This window comes from Meles meles, chromosome 10, assembly GCF_922984935.1.
Source record: "Meles meles chromosome 10, mMelMel3.1 paternal haplotype, whole genome shotgun sequence".
NCBI classification, from domain to species: Eukaryota; Metazoa; Chordata; class Mammalia; order Carnivora; family Mustelidae; genus Meles; species Meles meles.
In genome coordinates, this window is record NC_060075.1 from 6,533,881 (window position 1) to 6,559,492 (window position 25,612).

Genomic DNA, 25,612 nt, shown 5'->3' on the forward strand with positions numbered 1-25,612 from the left:
AACCCATAAGATGGGGATAACAAGCTTTACCTTTTAAGATAGCTCTGAGGATTTAATACCTTGCAAGCCCTTGGCACCGTTCCTGGATGCAGGGAGTGCTTGCTGAGTACCAGCCATCCCTGTTGTGACTTATCCCTTCAGAGGGCAGGCGTCTCGGTGGAGGCACCCACTTTGGACTTTGCTAGTAAAGTGAACTTAGCAAAGCAAGACCATCGAGGAAGGGTACCGCTGACAGGGAGCACCAAGGCCCCTGCGCGGGCTCAGCTTGCCCAGGGAGCAGCCAGAAGCCCAGCCCCGCTAGAACAGAAGTCCGTGGGCGACCTCAGGGTGTGACTGTCCTGCCGGCCATGGCCACTTACAGAAAGCTCGGAATGCCAGCCCACTGCCTAGGACTCGGTTCCGTGCCCTCTGGGGACTCATTGGGGGAGCTGCCCCGCACCACCCCCCAGCAAGGTGGCCGCAGGAGCCGAAAACACACAGGATGGCCTCCTGTGGTCCTATGGCTCAGTGTTCTATACATTCACTCATCAAGCCAAGTTTATTAGTTGGCTTGTTCAAATCTGTATCTTCCTGCTTTGTTCTATCAATTTCTGAAAAAAGACATGCTAAAAATTTCCCAATGTGACTGTAAATTTGGATGTGTTTCCTCCTAGCTCTTTAAATGTTGAGGCTAATAGAAGGAAGATGAAACTATTAAATACAGATGATATCCACAACACTGTTAATTAAAAAGAAGGCAGGAGGGGCACCTGGGTGGCTCCGTCAGTTAAGCATCTGGTTTGATGTTGGCTCCGGTCATGAGCTTGGGGTCATGGGATAGAGCCCCACATTGGGCTCTGCACTCGGCAGGGCGTCTGCTCGTCTTCCCTCTCCCTCTGCTCCTCCCTTGCTCATTCTCTCAAAAAAAAAAAAAAATACATTAAATCTTTTAAAAAAATAAAATAAAAAGAAGGCAGGAGGAGAAAAAACCCAGAACAAGTGAGACAAACGTAAGCACAAAATAAGACTGTGTATTAAAATCTGAATCTATCATAATTACACACAAATGGAGTAAGAGCGCTAAAAAAAGAACAGAATTTGACCAGCTGGATTAAAAAATAAAATCGCACTGTGGGCTCTTAACAGAAGCCACATCTGAAACAGAAACACACAAAAAGGTGGAGTGAAGGGGCGCCTGGGTGGCTCAGTGGGTTAAAGCCTCTGCCTTCGGCTCAGGTCATGATCTCAGGGTCCTGGGATCGAGCCCCGCATCGGGCTCTCTGCTCAGCGGGGAGCCTGCTTCCCCCTCTCTCTCTGCCTGCTGCTCTGCCTACTTGTGATCTATGTCAAATAAATAAAATCTTAAAAAAAAAAAAGGTGAAGTCTGGCCTGGCAGTGTGCCAAGCTCCTCCAGGAGGGAGTGGTGACATCAGGGGACACATCGAGCAGCCAACAGCCGTCCACACACCCACCCACCCCACAGCAGCCCCCCTCCCACTAGACCCCTGGAGGCTGAGGGGATCCTGCTCAGACTCTGGCAGGTGAAGCCCCTTCTCACTTTCCTGCTTTAGGCATTGGGCTGGCAGGCGGCAGAAGGCAAACTCCCTGAAACGAGCTTGGGGTGGGGAAGGTTTGTATCCAGGTGAGCCCGGGGCCATCAGCCTAATGCCCACAATGGGCACACGCAGAGCCAGACCTTCTCTTCTCTCCCTGCAAGCCCGCTCCCTGGGCCCCTGGAATTCCCAAGTTCAAAAAGGCCCCTCCGTTCCTCTCACCAAAGACCACATTTCCTTGCGAAGCAGGTGAAGGAGATGCACACGGACTGAACAGCACAGATTTTCCACCAAACTGGCGAGTCTACATTTTCCAGCTGCCACCCATGAAAGGGTTTGTGCTCGTGTGGCAGTAGGCCTGTGATGCAGACACACCGATCAGGAAGCTTCTTACCATTCATTTTATTACTTGTTTTCCACATTCTTAAAAAAAAAAAAAAAGAAAAAGACTTGAGCTTCCTATATGGTCGAGGTGGATCTGGACCACTGAGCCTGGCCCCCAGCATCCTTGTCTGCAGCAGAGATGAAGGCTGGAAGGAAGGTTCCCTGGCAGGTGAGGGCATGTGCCCCGCTGCCAAGCACCAGCAGGGGTGCAGTGCTCCTGCAGGCGCTGCCAAGGACAAGCTGTGCAAATTCAAGGTCACCTGTGCCCTCTGAGCTCAGCTGTTCCTTCACGCCTGCTGCAGCGTCCGCGTGATGCCTGATACTTATGAAGTCCACCAAACAAGACCCTAAAATACCCAAGGTAGGTGCTGACCCCTCTGTGACCGCTGCTGAGAAGGGGAGAAGGGACAGGAGGCCAGCGGGCAGGACCAAGGGAGGGCTGAGCAGGGGCACCCAGAACCCTCTTCAACCTGACCGCACTCTCCACCCCTCTCCCCCCAGCCCTGTCTGTCCCTTTCATGGGCTCCGCCTCGCTCACTGAAGCCTGAAGAGACGAACAGACTCATCTTCCTGAGATCTCTGAGTAGAAAGTCTAGACGTTTTCTGTTCCTTACTCTCTTATCAAGTATGGCTACCTGGGAAGAGGCGGCCTCAACATCCAATGACATGATCTCCTGGACATGAGCTTCCGAGACAGTCCTCCTGGGACGGACTCAGTTCTGAACACATTGCAATCACCCGCTCAGCGACGGGCAGTCAGCCCAGCCCCTCTCCCTCCCTCCCGCCCCAGCAGCCAGCCACGTGTCCCTCGGCCCTGAGCAGGCTCGGCAGCCGCAAGGCTACAGCCCCTTTTGGGCCCCGAGTTGGCCTGGGTCTCAGCTCGGGCACCTGTGTTCCGACGGCAGAACCTGCCAGGTAGCTGCTCCGAGGGACGGTGCGCACGGTTCCCGAAGACTCCTCCCATCCGGTAAGGACCAAAGTGGGAACATGAGGTTGGAGGAAGAGATCCGACCCCGGGGACAGACACGAGGCAGGTAAGCCACAGGCAGCACGCCCCGCATACCACCGAGCGCCACCTGCGAGGGGCGGGGGCCACAGAGGGCCCTTCTGGTCTGGAGACCCCTTAGTCAAGCCTTCGTCTCCCAAGATGAAGTCCACAAAGCTAACCAGCCCCTTACACGTGTTACGGTTTGAATTGTGTCCCCCAAATTCATGTTGAAGTCCTAACTTCAGTACCTAAGAATGTGACCTTATTTGGGGACAGAGTTTTAAAGAGGTGATCGAGTCACAGTGAGGGCATTGGGGTGGGCCCAGTCCAACACGGCTGCTGTCCTGCACGAAGGGGGAGTCTGGACGCACGCAGACAGAGAAAGCCATGTGGACATGAAGACCAGTGAGAAGCCAGGAGGGAGCCCCGGGGCACAGTCTCTCACTGCGTCAGTAGGAACAGGCCTGGCCACAACCCGACCCTGGACTCCGGCCTCCAGGCTGAGAGAGTGAGTGTCTGCTGTTCACACTGACTGGGCTGTGGTCTGTGGTCTGGGCTCCCGGTTAATGTGCAGGGCTCTGCCAAGGACTCATCTGGAAATTCCGTGCCACAGCTGATCTTCCCAGCCTTCTGGGAGTTGGCTGAATTCTCCCGCGGGTGTGGAGAGGCAGGCAGCGGAGCCGACCTCGTCCTGGGAAGAGAACCACGGGCAGCCCCTTCCTAGGAGCCCAGGGCCTTTACCTCCGCACCGAACTCCTCTCACGCTAGACTGACTCCACGCAGGCAAATCCAGCTTCAGCCATGGGGCAGGGTTCTCTCCCAATGAAACCCAGGCCCCCGATTTACCAGGAAAGCAAGGGCCAAGCCCTCCTCCGAACTGAGATCAGGGAGGGCAGATGCTAGGCATTGGGGTGCTCGTGGTCGCTCTGTGGCTGACGCAGTGGCCACACAAACGTGGTGTGCACGTGCCTGTGGGCCCAGCAGACCCCGGCGGGCTAGGGCCGTCCCAGCAGGAGGGACGAGACAGGGACGCGGCATCTGAATGAACCTGAGCCAGGAAGGCCACAGACGTGGCTGAGAAACGCGCCCCGAACAGCAGCCTCCCTGAGCGAACAGCGGCACGGAGTTGGGGTGCTCGGGCCGACGGCGGGACTCCCAGCACCTTCACGGCCCGGAAGCAGGGAAGGTTCGGCCGGAGCAGGGTGAAGATGTGGGACAGGCCCTAGGAGAAGTGGCCAGGCTCTGGACAGCTTCAGCAGGACTGAGCTGATGAAGAAAGTGGCTAGGGGCGCCCCACCTCAGGGCCCTGTGTTCCCCACCCCACAGCTGCTCCTCAAGGGCTCTCTGGACCCCCGCCATCAGGCTGCTTGGATCCTTGGGCCGGCTCCGGGCCCCCGGCGGCACCGCAGCTGTGAACAGCGGCTCTGCCTCGACTCTGCCTGCAGACGCCATCTGTGGGGGCAAGGCGCTAGGCACTGTAGGGGTGGGGGGACTCTGGGGACCCCCAGAGGGTCCAAGGGAGGCATGCACAGGCACCACGGCGCGGCAGCTGCATGCTGAGGAGAGCGGCTGCTGGCAAGGGCTGGAACTGGGTCCAGAAGGTTCAGCCGTGGGGGCGTCCGGAGACAGCTGGGATGCCAGGGGGAACCTTCGGCAGGAAAGGCCTGAGGTGTCACCAGCCCTGCTGCCTTCCGCCTGAGCACGTAGGATCTTTGGTTTCGGCCTGCTGGGGCCCTTCTGTCTCCAGTAGGGCAGGTGTCTGTGCGCAGGGCCGTTAGCCCAGCGAGAGCCCCGGGAGGGGGCCCACGGCCAGGAAGCCTGGCACTTGGGCCCAAGGCCCCGAGGGCGCCTCCCCAGCCGATCCACCTGGGTCCTCATGGTGGCTACTTCCTGAGACAGGCCTGCCAGGGCCGCAGCGAGCCGATCCAGCTTCTCGGAGAGGGCGGCGCCCAGGCTGCGGAGCTCGGGCTGCAGACAGCTTCCGCAGGGGCACGGCGGCGGGGGCGCCTGCGGCAAAGCCGGCCGGACAGCAGCCGCAGCAGGCGGCTCAGGAAAGCCTCTGGGAAGTGGCTTCCCGTGGGTCCCCGCTGAAACCAAAGCAGGGACATGGGGTCAGAGTTCACCGGCTGTCAGAACCTTCCTCCCCCCTGCCGGGGCCCCTTCAGCATCCTCCCCAGCCACTCAGGCCTGGCTCTGGATGGGACGGAAGTGGCTCAGGCTTGAGGACATGGATGCCAGCGCCTCGGGCATCAAAGGCAGCGCGCCTCCCAGCTGCTCCCCACGTTCATGGACAGGATAAACCCCGGACTGGGTCTCGAGCTTTTCCGGAATAGCGAGTGGCCTTCGCACCGTCTAGGAAAAGGACCGCCTCTCAGGGCAAAGGGCATCCCAGACCACCTAACCCTGCCCTACTGCGTCAGAGGGCAGGGTCTGGAGAAAGCTCAGTGGACAGCAAGAGGCCAAGGCCATGGACAGTATCTGGGAAAGGGGCCCAGGAGGGCCAGAGCCAGCCCGGGGCAGGGTGGCTTCCCGTGGGGTGACCAGAGGCAGCATTCGTGCCGGGCGCCGCGCTCACCAGCACATCCGTCCTGACCTCTACCCGCCCTATTCTGAGGTCAGACGCACAGGACTTTAGACCTGAAATTATTTTTACAAAAATCACCTAATCCTTTCCCCTAAGGCCCCTTGGAACGGGTCTCCACCCCAGGCAAACCTCACAGGAAAGCGCACGTACCGCCCCGGACTGGTGGGGCTCACCTGCCTTCCCCCACTCCTCTGCACCCCAGCCCAGCCCTGTCCCCTCTTCAGCACCCGGGATCCAGCCAGAAGGAAGGGGAGAAGGCCCTGACTTGTGGAGAACCTGTGGAGAACCTAACCCTAACCCTACGGGCTGGAATGCTGCCTGGCCGGCTTCTTCGGGAAGGATCCCACGCGAGGAGCTAAGGGCTAGGATGCCGGCGGGGCGGCAGGCACCCTTCTGCCCGAAGGGACAGGCAACGGGGCCAGCGACCTGGGGCTGGCTCGGCACTTGGTAAAATTGCTGTGCCCCCAGAGTCGCAGAAGCGGGGAGCTGGCGTTGGAGCCCCCAACCCCAGCTACTGGGGCGAGGGTCCCGGCATAGGTCCCCCCGTGAACCATGGAGCCCCACGCGCACCCTCCACATGCCCGTGGGACATGCCCGGGGAAGCCACCAATTCACCTGCAACACTGGGTCTTCCGTTTCCAGACCCCAGACCCCCGGGTTCTTCACCGACCCTGGGCTTCCAGGCCAGGGGCCGAGGGACTGATCCAAGAGGCTGGCAGGGCCCCGGGCCAGGCCTTTTCTCGGGCTGAGCGGCAGGGCAGGGGTTCCCAGTGGCCCCTGCGGAAAGAGCACAGACCACCTGGGGTGTGGATACCCCTTCCGACACGCGAATATTTGAACACGGCCTAAAAAATGGAACTTCCCACTTTCAAACACTGGTGAAATGGGGTGCAGGATGGACGCGCTCGGCCTGTCGGGGAGGACAACCCAGGCTGAACGGCTCGATGCGGGTGGACTGGGTTAGTTCTGGAATCCTCTGCACCCAGGAGGTGACACCTCTCGCTCTCCCATGAGGTGAACGCCGGAGGGACCAGACGGAGAGGGCCGAGACCTGCAGGCTCCAGCCCGGTGAGGCTCCTCCAGGCACGCGCTGGGGGCGCCCCGTGGGCCATGGGGAACTGGCCCATGCCCAGCCCACTCTGCCCTGTCCCATGTGAGGAACATGGCATGGCCTGGCCCGTGCTGGGGCCAAGGATTGCGCGGAGCCGTGGGCCTGTGTGGGCGGAGAACTCCCTTCCCAACTGTCCGCCGCACCCTACCTCCTCCGGCATTCCCCGGGGGGGCGGGCCGGCCCGGGGTTTCCGAGGACACGTCTCTCCAGGGCAACTGGAACCTGCCCCCCGTCTTCTCTTCTGCTTTTCCTACGGGGAGAGATGCCAGGTCAGGCCTGGACTGAGGATCGAGGCTGCCTGGGACAGCAGGCTGCATTTCTTGACAGGACAACCTCTAAGTTCTCCCATGTGGGAAAATCTCACTGTGGACAGTTCTTGTTTATCATCAAATTTGGACAATTTATATTACTAACCCCCCCCCCCCCACACACGCACAGCACAACCCAACTTAAAGCTTTTGCTCGCCGTGCCGTCCACTCTGAAGACATCCATTTCAGCTAAACATACTGTCGGAGGCCCGGCACAGCCAAGAGCAAACACACTGGACAAGGAGCCAGGCTGGCCCGCCCGAGCCACGGATGCCCCCGTCCAGAAGGCCCAGCATGAAGTAGATTAGATAACCGGCCACTCCAAAGACCCTGCTTCTCCCTCCCCATGCCCTAGCTCCCACTCAGATGGTTTAAATTGCCCAGTAAAGGGTGAACCCGCCAAACCTGGACACCCCGCCCTGGGACCCGGGCGTGTGACAGCTTGTGCTGTGCCTCCCGACCCGGCACCACGTGCCCCACAGTGGCTGGGGGAATAAATCTGGTTCCTCCAAGTCCCCTGATGGCTTTTGCCTACACGTGTCCTATGATAATAAGAACCACAGGACTAGCCCCAGGGGGGTCAATGTCCACGGGGCTCCCCACAAGTCACACGGGCTGGGAGAGCGCCTCGGGCTTCCCTTGCTGAGAGCATCCCCTTGGACGGGGACGTGGACATGCGTGGACACACGGTATCAGCGCATATGGCGTGCGCGTGTTATAGCGACAATGTATTCGTGTTAGGTTCGTTGCCGGCTTCCTCACTCAACACAACTCGGGGCCCTATGCCCCGCCCCACCCTCTCTGTCAGACGAGGCTCAGCTTGCAGGAACTCAAACGTGACAAAAGCAGAGCATTCTGGCAAGAGTCAGGCCAAGAGAGAATCCAGACTCCCCCCACAAGAGCCCCTGGGCTCACCAGGGGTCCCCGGGCTCCACTCTCCCTGGGCCCTTACCAGGGCCGCTGCCAGTGGGGGCGCCGCCTGGGCCCAGGGCTGGGGGCCAGGAGCCTTGCAGCCGGGAAGGCGGTCCCTCTCTGGCAACGCAGGGGTAGGGACGGCTTACCCTGTGGGAGCAGCTGCCAGAGCTCGTCTCCTTCTGAGCTGCTGAAGCTGGAACTCGAGCTGGAGCCAGGGCTGGGGCTGGGACCCGCCAAGCAGGCGAAGCGCAAGGGCCTCCCAGGCAGGATCCCCTTCAGGGAGTTCTCCAGACAGCGGAGCGGGGAGGGCTTCGGGGCGGCACCTGGGCCAACGGCAACAGAAGAACATTCGGTCCGTTGGATGACAGGCAGGAGGCCCCCCTAGCTCTGGGAGACCCTGCAGAGCTCCCGCTCTGGCCGCGGAAGGTACGGGCGAGCGAAGGCAGCGGGCAGCTTTCCTGAAGTCCCAAGTCCCTGGCACCAGCCCCCAGCGGTCTGGCTGCAGACAGGCCCCGGGTATGAGAGCCGGGCCACCCCCCGACTTGCTTCACTCAGAGCCAGCAGTCCCAGAGCGGAGACGCAGGCCGGTCCACGGGAAGCCCCCCAGAGCCAGCGCTCCTCTGCTGGGAATATTTAGAAATACCACATTTATCCAAATAAGCCAGACCCTGCCCCCGACTCCGGCAGCCCCGGGAAGGAGTGGCGCTGTCAGGACACATGAGCGGTGGAATTAGCAGGGGTCCCCCGCCCACCCGGGACCACAGGCAACAACTACAATAAAGGAAACCACCAGTCGTCTCCCAGAGAAACCCACGGCCGCTGAAAACCATCCCCCCCTTCCGCCCAGCGGTCCGGCTTATGGGCTTCTTCAGGCACACTTCGGAGCGCGGCAGCAGGGGTCTGGGAAATGCGGGCGCTCCTGCATGCAGCCCGGGCCCTGGGTGGGGATGGAAGGAGCAGAGAAGAGGGGAGGATTTTACTGGGAGGGAAGACACGCCGGGAAACACCAGGGCGGTTGGCAGCTCACCGTCTTGGAGCCACCTCCACGGCCCCGGCCTGGCGGCCCCGTGGTCTCTAAGCCCTCGCTGGTAGCAGACGGGGACGCCGCTGGAGGTAAGCGCCTGGGGGCTGGCCAGCCGCAAGCTGCTGGCGGCTGCTTCCCCCTGACCCTGTCCCGGATGAACTGGCTCCCCGGCCTCGCCTCTCAGTCCTGTTTCAACGGGAAGAGGCCTGTCAGCCCCGTGGAGCACTGCGGCGAGGAAGCCACCGGACAGAGCATGGCTTCTGCCACGGCTGGCTTCTTGGGCCACATGAGCGCCAGCTGTGGGCCACAGGCCAGGCCTACAGATGTTCCCAGGAGCCGCCCCAATCTTCCAGGGCCTCTTTATCCCCGGACCCAGCACCTGGACTCCTGGGGGCCCCACAGCTCAGCGAATGTGCTGGACACCAAGGCGCGCGGGCCCGACGCCGCCAGCGTCGAGAGATGCTCTGCTGCCGAGCCCGGGCTCAGGCCTGGACTCGGAGCAGCAGGAGGTGGGACTTGCAATCCGCCTGCTTGGCAGGTCCCAGTCCCGGCCCCGGCCCTAGCCTCAGCCCCAGCCCCGGCCCTGATGCAGCCCTGGGTGCCCTGCCCGGACACCACCCACCATGGAGAGGCCGGCAGCACTGTCCGGCTTCCTGGCCGCGCTGCCTCTGCCCAGGCCATTTCCAGGGCATCTTCTCTCGCGGCTGGCTGGAGTCAGACCAGCTGCAGGGTGGGGGGGCGGGGGGGGAGGGGGAGGGAGCCAGGGCCGGGGCTGGCTGTATGACAGTCACCCTCCCCTGCTCCCCGACGCCAGGGCAGCCGTGCTTTACCTTCCTGGTCTGCTGTCCAGTTCTTGGGCTCCGCCCTCTGGGGCGCCCTGTCCCCTGCCGAGGACCAGGACGAGGCTGACTGCGGCCTGAGCAGAGGTATCTCTCTGAGACAGTTCTCCAGGCCCTGGAGCGGGGAGCTTCCCACTGGGCTTCCTGTGAAAAGCCCACATTTGCAACCTTGGAGGGTCAGAGCTCAGTCTCTGCGAAGCCCGGGAGCCTTGCCTCCACCCCTCTGCCCCGGGCAGCCGGGGCCACGGCAAGAGGCTCAGCGCCCTGGGCCTGTCATGGCAGGCACCTGGTCCCCAGCACGTGTCAGTCCCGGCTCTGGGCAGGCCTGCCTGGGCTAGGCCTGGAAGAGGCCAGCCTGTCTGAGTCGTCTACCCAGAACCTGGTCGGTGGGCTATGACCAGCGCGACCCATCCTTGGGAGGGAGGCCACCCTGCTGCCTTGCCCACAGACAGCCCTGAGGCTCCCTCCGCCAGCCAGAGGGAAACGCTCAGGGGCGTTCACTTCCAGATACGACGTAGCAGGCTGAGAAGCCCAACCATAGCACGGTCACAACTTTGGGGGCGGGGAAGCAAAAACACAAATACATCAAAAATATTATAGTTCTAGTGACAAACTATAGAAGCAGCAGGAAGTAGATGAACCAAAAATCCGAAAAACGGAAAGGCCCTTCCTGGGTGAGCCGACATCGTGGCCACACTCTTTCCCGAAGGTGCGCGCTGCGGCGGGGCAGGCGGGGCAGGAGGAACAGGAACCAGCGCTTCGGGCTGCCGGGTGGGGCCGAACAGCAAAGCTTAACCACAGGAGCCCCAGAGGCAGTCCCCCTGGGTTCTAGAGCCACAGAGGGAGCTGGGCTGGAAGCTCCTAAAAGGCAGCACGAACTCTCCTGTGGTTTGGGTTCCTTGGAAAGCGAAGTGCACCGACAGAGGCCGCAGGAGCGAGCCATGTGCGAACCCCCGCGGGCGGTGCCGAGCGGCGGTCAGCGGGAACAGGCTGCGGCGAGTGCCCGAGAAACACGCTGGCAAGATTCAGGAAGGTGCCACAGGGAGATGGCAAACAGAAAGCAGGTGGGAGGCCTGCGGTTAGAATTCTACCGCCCGCTGGGCCGCACGGAGAATGCTCCTGGAAGGTGAGAGAACGCGTGGCCAGCGGTGGTGACTCGGGACGGGGGACACCATCTCTCCTCCAAAACCTTTCACAGATTTTGAACGAAACATTGACTACCTATTAAAAAACTAAACCTTAAAAAGAAAGGCTGGCTGCATTTGGGGACGAAAGAGCCCCCACAGCAAGGGGCTGGCCTCGGTGGGCGCAGGAATCCAGGCCGCCACAGGCACGGGAGGCCCCGGTGAGCCCGCGGCAGAGTCCTGGGGCAGCTCTAGGCCTTCCGCAGACAACAAGTGGGACAGGATACAGAGGCGAGCAACAGGGGGACCCAGTGTCTGTGGACAAGGCAGGCCAAGAGCACTTGGATGATTCAAGTGGGGACAAAGGTCAAGAGGGGACATTAGAGAGTCCTGCGGGATTCCGAAGAGGTGTGACAGCTCACCGTCGCCGCCAACGCCCCACGGGGATGGGGGCGGGCGGGTGGCACTTGACGAGCCACAGGTCACCACTGACACTCCTTAAAGTGCTTTTACATGAACCTCGGAGTTTTTTTTCCTAGGTCAGAGGTCAGTCTAATATTACCGGCGTTTCTTTGTGGCTGGGATAAGGAAAAAGTCGACACGAGAGGAGACCTCTTTCTGTTTTGTAAGGGGTCTTAGATGCAGTCCTGCCCCTTCGGAGCTAAGTGCCCACTGCCAGCCTATGACAAGTCCCCTGTCCGCTCCTGCCCCAACACCCCCCGCTCTGCTCCGGACGCCAGGCACGGCAGCCTGCCCCAGCTGGCTCAGACGTGACGGTGGGCACGGAGGCCACTCATCCTTCCCCAGCACTGACTCCCAGCCTCAGGCTTCCCAGCTCACCTTTTCCCCGTGGACGTCCCTGGCTGCCCCCAGGGCTCTGGAAGTCCAGGTCCCCATCGATGCTGCTGGAGGAGGAGAAGCTGGGAGGGGTGCCGTGGGGCCCTGACGGGAGAGCAGGGCTGCCTCTCACGTAGCCCGGCAGACTCAGAGCCAGAAGAGGACCCCCAGCCACCTCTGCAGGAACCAGCACAGCTGACGTCATGAGAAAGCCACTGGACAAGAGGTCCCCTGGGCCCTGGGCTGGGGGTGGGTACCCAGGACACCTACCCCAAAGGATCTCCCACAAGGGTCTCCCCTTAGGTTAGGGACTCAAGCACCCACGTGAATCCAACTGTAGGTCTCACGGGGCTAGAAAGTGAGTAAGAGCCCTCCGAGGGGACAGTGGGCGGGAAGAGCTGGGCTCCCACCACATTCGGGAACTGCTTAGGGGGATGCATCGGTAAGGGGGCTACAGAAGGGCCAGCAGCTCCAGAGGCCCAGGAGGAGGAACAGGGGACCTAACGGTGTCCTCAGCACCCCTGAGCTCAGGGGCCCGTCTACCTTCACTGTGGGATCTGCAGGGCTGCGGCTCGGGCCTCTGAGACCCGGGGTCTCCCGGCTGAGGGCTCCGGAATCCAGAGGCGGCCGGCGGCTGGGGAGGTAACGACCCACTCAGGGGAATGCCCTTCAGACAGGCCTCCAGGGCTTCCAGGGGTGAGCTCGAGGCACTGCCGGCTGGGACAGGGGAGATGGTCCTATCACCATCTCGGGCACGTGCCCCCGGCCCGGCCCCAGGCTGGCTGCCCCAACCTGCCTTCTGCAGGGCCGACAAGGCCCACACGGGCATGGAGGCCTGCCAGGCAGGACGCCCTGGGGGGGACTCTGGTTCACTCCCTGTTCCCACAGGGCACGGACAAGTCTGCACCCCAGCCCAGGGTGACGTGGAGAGACCCACATGTATGCAGCGGCCAGCTTCCTGACGGGCAGGAAAGTTCTGTAAATGGAAGCCCCTATAATGGACAGCTCCCAGGCAGGGCCCGGATTAGGGAGGACGCGGGTGAAGAGAAGGCCCGCCACCTAAGAAGGCCCGCCAGGTCCTCCCCCTGCCGGCTGGACCTGCTCCCTCCCCTTCGGGCTGGCAGAACCTTGCTGGTGGGGCAGGGAATCCCACCGGAGGACTTCAGAGATGCCCCCAGGCCTCACCTTGAGCTAGGGGACCCCAGCTGGGCACTGGGACCCCTCTGGCTTCTCCATCGCCCCCCTGGCTGCTGGTGGCAGAGGGGCTGCGGGTCCACTTCCCGAGCTGACAGGATGCAGGCACCGGGGGGCTCCGGGTCCAGCCGTCCTCCATCTTCACCATGGAGAGCGCGCTGCCAGCCCCCGGACCAGGGCCGGGAGGAGGGGTCTGGAGGGGTCTGGGCCCTGTGGGAAGCCCCCATGAGGCCGATATAGGGTCAGGATGGGGCTCCAAGCCTCCTGGCTCCAAGGCAGTGATCGCTGGAACAGCAGCACACGGAGCAGCTCACACCCCCATCTTGCCCCAGGCCCCTGTGGGGCGCCTCCAGACGTTTCTACTGAGGAATGCCACAGTGTGTGCAAAGGCAGCCCCTGCCCACACGACCATGACGAGAACGCCCAGTTCCAAACTGTGCCCCAGGTGTCTGCTGGGCCAGAGCTCTATCTTCTGTCCTTGGCCTCCTCCTCCCTATGCTCCATTCCTCCCTTCTGGAACTTTCGGCACTACTCCAACAGCCAAGCTGGATAGTGACCACGGACTGATGAAGCACTTCCTACCTGCCTAGCTCCCTTTACAGGGATGGCAACTCTGACCTACACGCAGAGGGAAGGCCCCGAGGGACTGAAGCGGAGGCCCACTTGGAGCCGGAGAAGGAAACAGATTATCGTCCTGGGGCCCTCCCAGACCAGCCAGCGGCCTTTACCTCCAGAATTCCTTGGGCAAGCCCTTGGGTCCTCCTGCAGTGGCGGGTCCCCCACTCCCAAGGGGCTGGGACGCCTGTGCCGGGCCTCCGGGATCTCCTTCAGACAGTTCAGCAGACCCTGCAGGGGACAAGCCCCGGAAGCTGCCTCTGTCTTCACTACAGGAAAAAGGAAGGTATTTTCACCCTGAGCCCAGTCACGACAAACGACAAAAAGTAGACAGTCCAGAAATCTGGGAATGTGGGTCTTCTTATGGTTCATTTAGACCTGCACAGGCCTAAATGACCTAAAAGACCTGTCTCCTTGGTGCTTGCTCTAAAAACGCCTGTCTTTGGGGTGCCTGGGGGGGGCGCAGTCATCATGGGATGGAGCCCCAGGATCCGTGCTCAGCACAGAGGCTACTAAAGGCTGTCCCTCTTCCTCTGCCCCCCCCCACCTCCACCTCTCCCTCTCTTCTCTCTCCCCTTGCCTCTTCAAATATATAAATACATCTTTAAAAAAAAAAAAAAAAGTCCTGTCTTCAACACCTCCCTGAAGCAGACGGCAGGAAGGAGGGAAGAGGACAAGGCCAGCATCAAGGCGGGGCACGGACACGGGGAAGGAAGCGAGCGGACAGGTCCCTTCCTGCCTGTGGTTCCCCGGGCGCTGAGCGCAGCTTCTCTCCGAGGAGGACTGAGCTTTTCACACACACACACCCACAAGAACCTTACTGTATCTGAGCTTCACTGTACCTGAAGGTGGGATCAGTGATCCCCTTTCGCAGATGGGAAAACCAAGGCTCAAAGGAGACTCTCATAGTCTTCACGGCTCCTGCCCCCGCCACGCTGCCCGATACCACCTCCGGCCCCCACCTAAGCGGCCACTTAGAGTCAAAGCAAAGGGACACTCGGCAGCTCCTCCTCAGAGGTCACAGTAAGACGAGTGAAAAACACAGCAGGATCCAGGGCCACGTCTGTTTCCGAGTTGCCGTCTACCAGCTGACCAAATGTCACTCTCCTAAGAAAGCCGCCTGCCTCCAGAAATAGGCCACCGACAATTGGGGAGCAGCCGCTCCTCTGGGAAGACATCGTATTTACAGAGAATCGGCCACAGAAAGGCAACCTGAGCTTTTCTGGAGCTTCAGACCTTGGCCTGAGGAGACAGGTCCCCAGGGGACTCACCTTCCCAGTGCAGGCTCTCAGGCCCCAGCTCCGCTCTGGTTCGCTGAGAGGCGCCCTGGCCGGCGACAGGAGGCAGCAAGCCTCGGGACACCTCAGAGTGCTGGGACCCGGGCACGAGGATTTCCTTCAGGCAGTTGATAAGGCCTTGCAAGGGGCTGTTCCCAGGGGAGATTCCCACGGCACCTACAAGACCAGCCAAGGTCAGGGCCGCCCTGATGATGGCGGCTATGGGGCTCTCAGAAGGTCGAGATTCCCACTTGAGTGGACAGGGACACCTGCCATGTCACGCTGTCAGGAGGCCGAGATGAGAGAGCCGCCCCACAGGCCTGTGTGAACCGAGCCTGCCTCCGTTTCCCTCCCCTGCTCAGCTCCAGGGCACACGCCACTCTCAGCTGCTCACCTGTCCCCAGGGTCCCTCTCTCCTGTCTTCTGTGGCCCTTCTTCCTGCTGGGGCTACAGGTAGGAGGGCTGGGCTCCTCACCTGGGGCTTCTGGGCCATCCTTCTCTGTAGACCTTGGTTTGTCAGCGGTTTCTGTTACAGGAGAGACAGAAAGGTCTTTCTAGCCCTGGCTCCTGGCCCTGAGGAACTGCCCCAGATCGGTCCCCTAGAGGACAAGGCTTTCAGTCCCCCACACATCCCTGGGGGGCAGCCAAGTCCTGGAAACTTGGACTTGTGGCTGAGTCAGCTCCTACAAGCTTGTCCTTGGAGTCCGTCCTGGCAAAGGCAGGGCTCCTTTCCCTGTTTCCTTCTGGTGTCACTGTAAACACCAAGACTGCTTGTGCTGAATAAGCTGGAACCCCCCAAATCCAGCCTCTGACTTTGGCTCAATAAGTAAGTCTGGCAGGCCTTGACAAGCAGGGCCCAATCCTGCACTCGCGCTTCTCAAATCTGAGCGTGTGGACCCGCAGAGCCAATCTGCCAGATGACACTTAAAATCACAGGCTAATTAGGGTCTGTTTTCAGGAGAGCCAATTTTAGTCCATATTCCTCTAAGACATTTTAAATAAAAGACATTCCAACAAAGGCAAAATTTGCAAGAATTTCTAGAAATACAATGAGACCCCAGAGAAATTCTAGTTGCCCGCCTCTGCTCTTAGAGCTGCCTTGGTGAGAAGGTCTGAGACTCAGGTCAGGTGCGCACAGGGGTGTCCCTCGCCGACGGGCCCGCATGTTGGAAACTGCCTTCTGCTCACTGTGTGTGATCACGCAGGACTCTGCAAGCAGGGCTGGGAGAGAGCTGCTCGGGTCTGAGAATCACACTTCCTCTCTGCTCTACAGACAGGGGCCCTTGTCCTGCTCTCTGGGGAGGCAGCCCGCTTTAGCAGTAAGGGAACTTGAGTTCTAGAGATAATGAGGACGGCACAGAGTCTAGTCCCCCTGCCTCCAGGGTCAGAGCCCTGCCCCTGCCAGATCGTACTCACTGAAGGGGAGGGGGCTCCCCTGGCCCCCGGCTCCAGGCGGGCTGCTGGACGACGAGCCGCTGCTAGATGTGGTGGCCATGCGGGGCCAGCCAGGGGACGTGTCCGGAAGGCAGCTGAGCAGGCCTCGGAAAGGGCAAGTCTCCACGGTCCCAGCTGCTACTGGGGAGGAGGGAGAGGACACACAAAACTAGACTTAAGCCCAGCAGCGGGGAAAATGCCCCCAGCGTTGCCCATCCAGGCCCTTCCTTGTCCTGAGCCATTGACAATGACCCAGATGTCAGAATCCTCTGCACGGTCATTCCCGGGCTCTGAAACATACGCAGCCCCAGTCTTGTGCTGATAGGACCCCCCCATCCCTACTTTCTGTGTCATGTGCCATCCACTGAGCAGGCTCCAAGGCCAGGGCCGGCGGGGACAGACTTCTCAAGGAAGTGCGGTCTGGGCTGAAAGCAGCCGGTGAGCAGAGCAGGAGGAAGGACCAAGAGACTGCGGATGTGGGCAGAGCACAGGCTGGGGACTGGGCCCCAGTGGCCATGGAGACTGGGCACGGCTTCCTCCTCCTCATCTCCAGAATAGGGACTGGCCTCACCTGCCACACAGGGCACCATGGGACAGGTAGAAGCCGGCATGACAAAGGCCAGGAGCCACGGTCTCACGATCTACCCATGCCTTCTCAGGGGCAGACGTGCTCCCAGGGCATTCGTGACCCAGACGACCCCACCTAGGGTTTGGCAGGGCACAGGCAGGCCCACGGCACCCAGCTTGAACTTGACATTGTCCGACTTACCATCAGGGCTTTCCTGCTCCCCGTCTAGGCTGACGGCCCCGCTCCCGCTCTCGGTCTCCGGGCTGACCTCCCCGAACAGGAACTCCGGGATCTCCCTGACCAGCTGCACCAGGGCAGTGAGGTGCAGGCTGTGCGGGGGTGCTCCTCCTGCCGGAGACGCCGCAGTGAACCCCCACACCCTCGGTCAGCTCAGCACTCACGCTTCTGCGCACAACTGCCAACCAGCGTTTCGTGTCACCCTCCTACCACGCGGGTAGCAGCCGAGGAGAGACTGATGTCGTGGAAGTGAAAAGGATCTGTCCCAGGCACAGCCAGGACTGGGGCTGGGGACTCTAGATAGTGTCCCTTATTACTCGGTACCTCTCTGAGGGGAACCCCACCAGGGCTGCCTCCCTTCTCCCTCCCACCGGCCGGGCCCTCTGCCCTTCCTGGCACCCCTACCCTCCCGGCCCTCACGATCTACCCATGCCTAGGCCCGTGGGCCACCTCCAGCATCCGAGGCCCCAGCAGTCGGCCCCGTGGCAGCACCCTTGGGAGCCACAGGCTGGCTCTCCATGTCACTGGCAGGAAGGGAGCTTGAGCAGGGGGTGTTCTCTACAGTGACCCCAAGTTTCTTCCTAGCATGGCATATAACGGGCAACAGTGTGCCGGGTTCACAGCCCTGGGGGGCAAAGGGGGGAAGGTCACGGAGAGGTTTGGGTATAGAGCATGGCAAGGGCTAAGATCACAGTGGTCCCTGAGGAGTAGAGCCAGGGACTGAGCACTGCCCAGTGGAAGGAGCCAGAGTCCACCCGGGCCAAGGACACCCAGCGGCGCCTGACCCTCATCTACCAAGTTTACTCACCCAGGGGGCCTCCTCCCCTGGGAGTCTCCTGCTCCTCGCCAGCGTAGCGCCTGCCTTCCATGGCTCCTCCGGGCTCCGCAGGCGACAGGAAGGCAGAGAGGGGGAGCAGCCCATCTGTCCCTGGGAAAGCAAAGAGGGAGGGACAGCCCCCCGAGAAGGGAAGCTGGCCTCTGCCTACCGCAATCACGCACGCGCCTGTTCACACGTGTGTTCGCGTCATCACCCAGACCCCAAAGCACGGGGCCACCAGATGCTCAGAGGCCATGCTGCTCTTGTTCTGCCCACTCTGGGGTGCCCGGACTGAGTCTTACCAGCACCCCGGTGCAGACTACGGAAACGACAACGGCCTAAAAGAACTGCAAGGCCCTTGGCTCGGCCTGATGCTCCCGGAACACCACCTCCCACAGTGCTCATTTTGTAGACAAGACTCAGGCCTGGCGGGCTCAAGGTGACTCAGGACCTGTCTAGTCCTGCATCCTGCCTCCCTTCACTTTCCCCGGGGCCGGAGCAGGCTCCTTACCCAGGGAGCGCAGCGTCTCGTAGTTCTCCCGCATCACGTCCCGGTAGAGCGCCCTCTGCCCCTCCCCCAGCAGCTGCCACTCCTCTTCGGAGAACCTCACGGCCAGGTCCTGGAAGGCCACGGACACCTGTGGGCACAGTCTCCGGGGAGTTGGCGGTTCCCTCCCAGGGCCGCCCCCCTCGTCATGTCTCCATGGGTACACGAGGGAGTGGGGCACAGTGAGAGCGTGGCGGGGGCACCTGACGTGCGAGGGCAGGTGAAGGGGTGGCGGGGATCTGCTCACGAGACAGGGATGGGGTTGGACTGTGTCCACAAAAACAAATGCTCGAGTCCCTACCCTCATCCCCCATGAACGAGGCCCTATTTGGAAACAGGGTCCTTGCAGATGTAGTCAGGATGAGGTCATGGAGTAGGTCAGGCAGGCCCTTAACCCAGTATGACTAGTGCCCTCATAAGAAGAGGAGAGACAGGGGCGCCTGGGTGGCTCAGTGGGTTAAGCCATTGCCTTCGGCTCAGGTCACGATCTCAGGGTCCTGGGATTGAGCCCCGCATCGAACCCCACATGGGGCTCTCTGCTTATCGGGGAGCCTGCTTCCCCCCTCTGCCTGCCTCTCTGCCTACTTGTGATCTGTCAGATAAATAAAATCTTTAAAAAAAGAAGAGGAAAGACACAGTCACACAGGGAGGAGAAGGCCCAGTGCCAATGGAGGCAGAGAATGAAATGACACAGCCACAAGCCAAGGAACATGAGGGACCACCAGAGGCTGGAGGAGAGGTGGACCGGCCCCTGGAGCCTTCGGAAGGGCACAGCCCCCCACCGCCCTGGTTGTGGGTCCTGCGCCTCTGGCACAGTGAGAAAAGCCACTCGCTGGTGAAACCTGCCAGCTGGTGGTACTTCGTCGCAGCACCCTTGTCGCAGTACCCCAGTCGCAGCGCCCCACAGAAGCCTGTACAGTCCGTGGCCCCGGTCTGGGCCCAAGAAAGGGCCGCCTCCAGGCTGGGAAACCCAGCCCGCCCGGAATTCACCACGGGAGAGAGTCACTAGAGTTAATAAGCAAACTTCACCTCGAGTGTGGAAGGACCTGAGGTACCGTCATGAGGGCCCGTGCTGTGCTGAGCCTGCCCTCACTGTCCCGGTCTCACTTGATCTTCAGGGGCCCTGGCCAGCCACAGTGATCCCCATGGCCGTGACCCATGGCATTTACCCCCAAGCCCGTGCAGCGCATGGGAGCCTTTCCAGGCCACCATCCAGGCCTCCTTGCCCCCATCTCAGCCCCCTCCTGGACCTCTCCACTCTGCCCCTCAGTGGGCATGCAGCCGGGCACGCTGTGGCCTACTCCGCAGGGCTCAGAAGAGACCTGGAATCATCCTTGGACAGCATCCCCTGCTTTGTGAGATACAAAAATTTTTCTGTCCTAACTTCTTCAAAAATCATCCCTAAGCGGGCTTTAAAATGGCCATCAGACCCTAGAAGATCACCAGCATCTGAAAGGCACGTATTTAAAATTACAGCAAAAATTCACTTCGTGCAACTTAAGCAAACAGAATGTAAACTAAGGGAAGGGTCCTTCTGGTGTAGGAAAAATGATTGAATAAAATGAAAACACTCCTAATAAAGCAAAGATGTTAATCCACTCCCTTGTTTCATCAACTCCAGTCAGTGACTTTAAAAACCTTCACTGCTGCTCACTCTTGGCACTGTCAGCAATGGCACCTGCCCCCTCCTCTGCCAGTCGCCCTCTGCCAGCTGGCACCATATGATGTCACACACACACACCCCCCACTCTGCTGCTGAACCAGCGGAGACATGCAGCTGGCTGGAGGCAACCTCTCCACAGCCTCCCCGCCTCTGGTGCAGAGGTTCTCACGCTCTCTCGGCCAGCCAGCAGACCCTCCGCTCAACACCTCCACCCCTCCAGCCCAAGGAAGTTGCTCCCTTTCGGGAACATGCTCAGACACTCCCAGAAACATCTCTCAAAGAGCCATCCCCACTTCTTCCTGGATTCTGGACACATACAACATAGCCAACAGGAGGGTCTACCCGCTGACCCTCTCCCTGTGCCCGCTCCACGGAACACAGGTCATGTGGACAGCAGCCAGCCTGGGCACTTCCCACCTGATGGCGACAGCGGGCCAGGTGTCCCTGACACCTGGCACCAGGTACGCGAGACGCTCAGCCTACCTCGGCCCCATCCGCCTCTCCCCATCCCCTCTACCCCTGAACACTCTGCTGGATGCTAAGTGAGCCATGTCCCCCGCAGGCTCTACTCTCAAGGGACCCAGACATCAGAAGTGGGATCCTTCGTTTTGGGGCATTTCAGAGCTCTCATCAATGAACAAAACGGATCTCTGCAGGCAGCTGGCCACACACTGTCACCCTCGGTGTGGGGTGGGGTTCCACAGAGCCAAGTGGGGAAGCAGCGAGCTGAGCTGGTAGACCACCGCAGCGCCAAGTCTAGGACTGGGACCTCCGGAGCTGAGAGCAGGTGCTTTTTCTGCTGGGCTTAATCGTCACTATAATAACCAGTGCTCTTGGTAAACCTTAAGAAAACACGCAGCAAACATCTCATTTTTCAAAACTATTATTCCCCAGAGAAGTCTGTAGTGTCAGAATCTGAGTACAAAGAATGTTCCTGTAGACGCTGCTGAATGGCATGTCCAAATGGCATTGCTCTGGCTGGGGCAGGGAATGTGGGAGAAGGACCCAGCGGAGCCCATGAGACAGTTGGGGGGGGAGGGGGAGGGGGAGGGGTGCTGGTTTATCCTGAGATGTGTCAGCGGACAAATTCTCTGTTCAACAGAGTGAAAAGTACTCTCTCTTCAGCTTCTCCCATCAGAAGCTTTTTACAACATAATGACTGAAAAACAAAAGCACTTTTAGGGTCAAACGATTTATTTCAGGTTCCTTTTAATTAGGGCGGATTTCCCTGCCTCGTCCTTGATTTACTAAAGCAGAGGAGTAAGCCCAGAAATCTACGGTTTTCAAGTCACCCGTGATTCTGACACATTCTCAGCTTAGAGCCACGGGGCAGGGGAGCACTGCAGCCCAGTCCCAGGCTGGAGTCCTGCCCTGCCCTACCGGAAATGGAAAGCACGCTGGGGAGCGGACCCCCAAACACAGGTTCGGCCCTCCTTCTTCCCAGGAGCCAGCTCGCAAACGTCCTGCATTTGCGAACCAGAAATCAGACGACTGCCTAGGCCTTTAAGGAGCAGGGATCATTTAACGCCCAAAACGAGAGGTCTCTTCAATCTCTCTTTAAATGCCTTCAGTAATGGCAGGCTCATCACATTCCCAGCAGCTGGTCCCATCAGGGGAGCAATCTGGCATTTAAGAAGTCCTAGACACAGGAGTGCCTGGGTGGCTCAGTCAGCGAAGCGTCTGCCTTCGGCTCAGGTCATGATCCCCAGGGTCCTGGGATGGAGCCCTGTGACTTCCATGTCACATGGAAGATGGAAATCCTTGCTCAGCGGGGTGTTTGCCTTTCCCTCTGCCCCTCCCCCCTGCATTCTCTCTCTCTCTCTCTCTCTCTCTCTCTCTCCACATGGGACTTAGGGCTGGACCTCAGGAGCCAGGCTGCCAGAATTCCAATCCCTGCTTCGCTTCACACCATCTATGGGTCCTTACCAAACTACTTAACCCACGTGGGCCTCGGTGAACTCATTTAGAAAATCAGGATCAGGGGCGCCTGGGTGGCTCAGTGGGTTAAAGCCTCTGCCTTCAGCTCAGGTCATGATCCCAGGGTCCTGGGATCGAGCTCCGTGTTGGGCTCTCTGCTCGGCAGGGAGCCTGCTTCCCTTCCTCTCTCTCTGTCTGCCTCTCTGCCTACTTGTGATCTCTGTCTCTCAAACAAATAAATAAAATCTTAAAAAAAAAATTCACGAAAATCAGGATCATAAAGGCCTACAGCACAGGGATGTTGTGAAGAGTAAATGGATTAACGTAGGAAAAGCGCCCGGAACAAATGCTCGGAGGCCAGGAGCGCTCTGATTGGTGTTAGAGCAGCCGAATCTGTCTGCCTGACGGCCCCGTGCAGGTCAGAGCCCCCCACAGCCGCACAGACTGGGATCTTCCTCACACTCTACTCCTGACTCTGAGGGCCTCTATCTCCTGCCTCAACAGACCCAACTCTTTCAGATGCCAGAAGAGACGGCTTCCAGGTCTTTCACCATCTCGGCCTCAAGACACATTCTTCAAGACAAAGTTCGCATAAGACGGAAACGGGACCTGACTGTGGCAGGAGGAGGAGTTCCAGCAATGGCTTCTCCCTGCCCAGAAAACGCGGAGGGAAAGTGAGGCATGCGTGTGTGAGGGAGTGAGCACTGAGTGTGCAAACAAGTAAGGCACCAGTGCATGCCCCGGGGAGGGACACACCGTTGACCTGCAGTCTGGACAGATGGTCCCCTCAGGCCCTTCTTCACCTCCTCCGTGGCTCCCAAGCCTCGCTCCCTCAACCAACCGGGGAGAAGCTTTCTGGATTGCCCCAGGACTGCTGTACCTGCGCCGCCTCCCAGCCCGCTGCGGCCCTGCTGGTCCTGGTAACACACTCCCTCTACCCTGTCACTGGCCCAGCATGGAAACCACAGCTTCTGCGCGCACAGGACCCGTCCATACTCCACAGTTCTTCCCAGCCTGGACCCAGTCTCCCAGCATGCCTCGGGCTTCGGTTCCGTTCGGACCCTGCACCCTGAGGCTCCCCACTTATCGGGCTGTGCTCGCACATCCCTGGGCTTCTGGGGAGTCACAGCAGACAGAGAGACAGGCGTTCCCGGTAACTGTCCATCTGTTATCTACGCCCCCCCCCCCAAAGCCACTCCAAGCCGCCTTCTCCGTGAAGCTACACGGTGTGCAGAAGCATCCTTCTCAGAACATCAGACCCGAAAGACCGTTGGTCCAAATCCCTCATTTTGCAGAAGAGGAAACTGCAGCCTTAGGAGAGCCCAGCACAGGACCAGCGGACACACCTGAACAAGGGTGTGCTCGTGCTGCTTCACCGCACAGCCAGAGTGGCAAGGAAGGCTGCCCCCGTTCCCACAACATCCACTTTTCCTGGCTCCTCCCAAGAGCTTGTGGGCCATGAATGACTGGAGGTTCTGATTCTGGGAGGCTAGATCCAGCCACAGAACCGCCCAGCCGCTATCCCAATGCCCACCCACCTCCAAACCGTGTTGGCTACAACTGGCTGAGGTTGGCTCAAGTTCACAGCCACCAAAATCACAGAGCTGGCTCCGGGCACGAACAGCAGCAACTCTCCACTGGTATCACCGTAGTTTTCCTGGCATCTTCCCAGCCCCGCACACACTTGCCAGGACTGCCCTGGCTACGACAGATAGGGCTCTTCCTCCAGCTCTAGAACCTACAGACCTTATCAGGTGGGTAACACCTGGGACCTTGTTTCATGCCCCCTCCCCCAAGGGTCCAGGATCCTACCAAGAATAAAAGCATCAGATTTACTCATTCCCCTGAGGCCTTCATCCCCACGATTCCCAGGTTAACTAATAATTAAAAGGAACCAGGATGAGGGAGGTCGATGCGTAACCCAAAGGAACGAGTTCCCGAAGGTGGGGACAGGCTCCACGTCCAGGGAACTGGGGCACGAGGGCTGGGGAGGAGACCGGGGGTCGTCGGAGAACCTCGACTTCTCCGCACGAAATCCTGCGCACCAGGCCCGCCGGGGCGAGCACAACCGGATACCAAAGTTGTTGGGCCCCCGGGTCTTTGCCCCCTACCACGAGACCGCCCCACGCCACGCCCTGCTGAGCCGCCGAGGCGTCCGTCGGTCCGTCTGTCCTCCCGGTTCGCCTCACCTGGCGCGCCATTCCGGGACTCAGCCTCCGCAGCTTCCGGCGCGGCCCGCGGCGCCCGCTCCCCGGCCGCAGACTGTGCCGCGACCCTCGGCGACAGCGGCGACCGAGATCGGCGCGGGAGAGAGCGGGGCTGGGGTTGCGGGCAGTTGGTGAAAGGCGAGGTTGAGCACGCCGCGGCCTCCCGGCGCCCCCCACCCCCAGCTCCGAGAAGGGTGGTCCGGCTTCCGCCCGGAGACCCCCGGCCTCGGCGGCCCGCTGGGCGCAGGCGCGAACTACATGTCCCAGAGGGCGCCGCGGCGCGGGCCGGGGGGCGGAGCCGGGGCCGCCTCCTCGAAGCCCCCTCCCCACCTGTTTCGCTCAGGACCAGGGCAAGCTTCCGGGAGGGACTCCGCGCGGGGTCTCGCCTGGTGGCCAGCTCGCGGATGTGTTCCGCCGAGGTACGCATCCATCCATCATCCATCCATCATCCCGCATTTACTGAGCGCATCCTCAGTGCCAGGTGGAGATGCTCGGATGAAACGGGACCCGCCTCTCCCAGAGGTCACGTCCCGTATGCAGACCATTGCCGAGGCCGCGGGGCGGTGGGCGGGGAGAAACGGCCGCCGAGATGGGGGGGGGGCGGGGAGGCTGCAGGCCAGACTGCGCGGGCCGCGGTCGGGGGTCGGTCCGAGGGGCTGCCAGACCCCCGCGCATCCCCAGATCTGCCCGCCCGCTCCCTCGCTCACCAGAGCATCGATCCGGGTCATGACGTCTCGTGTGACCGAGTGCTGGTCTATTGGGTTGATTTAGGTGACCCCAGAAGCTCCTGGAACGTAGGAGACCCTCAAATAAATGTGTGATGAGTGAACCAGGCGAGGTCCCCTCCATCGTCCGGGTCCGGACGCGGCGGGCTGGGGGTGGGGGCGGATCGGGCTGAGGACTAGGAGCCTCGGCCCGGGTTAGAACAGCTCAGGGGCGGTGGGCGTGTGGAGCTGAACGGGCTCTGCGAGGCGGAAGCAGGGGTCCAGCGAAGCGGAGAGGCCCTCCGCCCGGGGAGCCCGCTACCCCCGCTTCCCTCCCCGGTAGGGTCTCTGGAGTATTTGGGGAAAGAGAATTTTCGCCCAGCAGTCCCAGTGTTGGTCCCTGAAGCAGCTCTGGCTTTCCGGGGGTGTCCGCTGGCCTTGCTGGTCACCTCCCAGGACGCTGGGGTACAGTGCTGACATCCTTGGCCTGGCCTCCGGGAAAGGCGTGGGGGGAGACACTCAGTCACTGCCCAGCTTCATGCACCGGCCAGGCTCCCTCCTTCAGACACGAAGAGTCGCGGGTGTCTGTGTAGCCGACTGTAGGAGGAAATAATGACACCACAGGCGATTCAGGGCAGGGAAAAGGAACGCTTCAAGCCCAGCACCTGATCTCAGGATCCCTAAAGGCCATAGAGCCTTGTGGTCAGCGCCTTCCCTATGCCCTGTGACCCACGTTCCTGCTGCGGTAGACTTCCTCCCGCCCGCCAGCGTTTCCTGCGCCCAGT

The 25,612-nt window shown here is 60.6% G+C and overlaps 1 protein-coding gene across 6 annotated transcripts; it reads right to left on the bottom strand.

Moving 5' to 3' along the window:
* Positions 1 to 1,951: 1,951 nt before the first annotated feature.
* KRBA1 (KRAB-A domain containing 1) lies at positions 1,952 to 24,327 on the bottom strand. Of its 6 annotated transcripts, none has more exons than XM_046021559.1 (17): positions 24,106 to 24,327; positions 18,301 to 18,409; positions 17,781 to 17,900; positions 16,937 to 17,083; positions 16,150 to 16,308; positions 15,128 to 15,259; positions 14,728 to 14,910; positions 13,570 to 13,725; positions 12,833 to 13,051; positions 12,191 to 12,364; positions 11,651 to 11,824; positions 9,678 to 9,830; positions 8,851 to 9,033; positions 7,970 to 8,146; positions 6,748 to 6,849; positions 6,104 to 6,265; positions 1,952 to 4,991 (listed from the first exon to the last, which is right to left on the bottom strand). In XM_046021559.1, the coding sequence occupies exons 1-17, from the start codon at positions 24,115 to 24,117 to the stop codon at positions 4,069 to 4,071; spliced, it is 3,285 nt and encodes a 1,094-aa protein (XP_045877515.1). In that variant the 5' UTR covers positions 24,118 to 24,327; the 3' UTR covers positions 1,952 to 4,068. The 6 variants fall into 6 exon arrangements, with proteins under 6 accessions (XP_045877515.1, XP_045877514.1, XP_045877512.1 ...); XM_046021558.1 differs by having other exon boundaries at positions 18,301 to 18,427; XM_046021556.1 differs by lacking the exon at positions 24,106 to 24,327 and having other exon boundaries at positions 16,150 to 16,305; positions 18,301 to 18,801.
* Between the last annotated feature and the right edge of the window lie 1,285 nt (positions 24,328 to 25,612).

Bases quoted from the DNA above. Each gene is read 5' to 3' on its own strand.
- KRBA1 (XM_046021555.1), bottom strand. From the start codon at position 18,643: ATGAGGGTAGGGACTCGAGCATTTGTTTTTGTGGACACAGTCCAACCC. The intron at 15,260-16,149 runs GTGAGTACGATC...CTCCTGTAACAG, and splicing joins GGGGAGCCCCCTCCCCTTCA to AAACCGCTGACAAACCAAGG. The intron at 14,911-15,127 runs GTGAGCAGCTGA...CTGGTCTTGTAG, and splicing joins GAGAGGGACCCTGGGGACAG to GTGCCGTGGGAATCTCCCCT.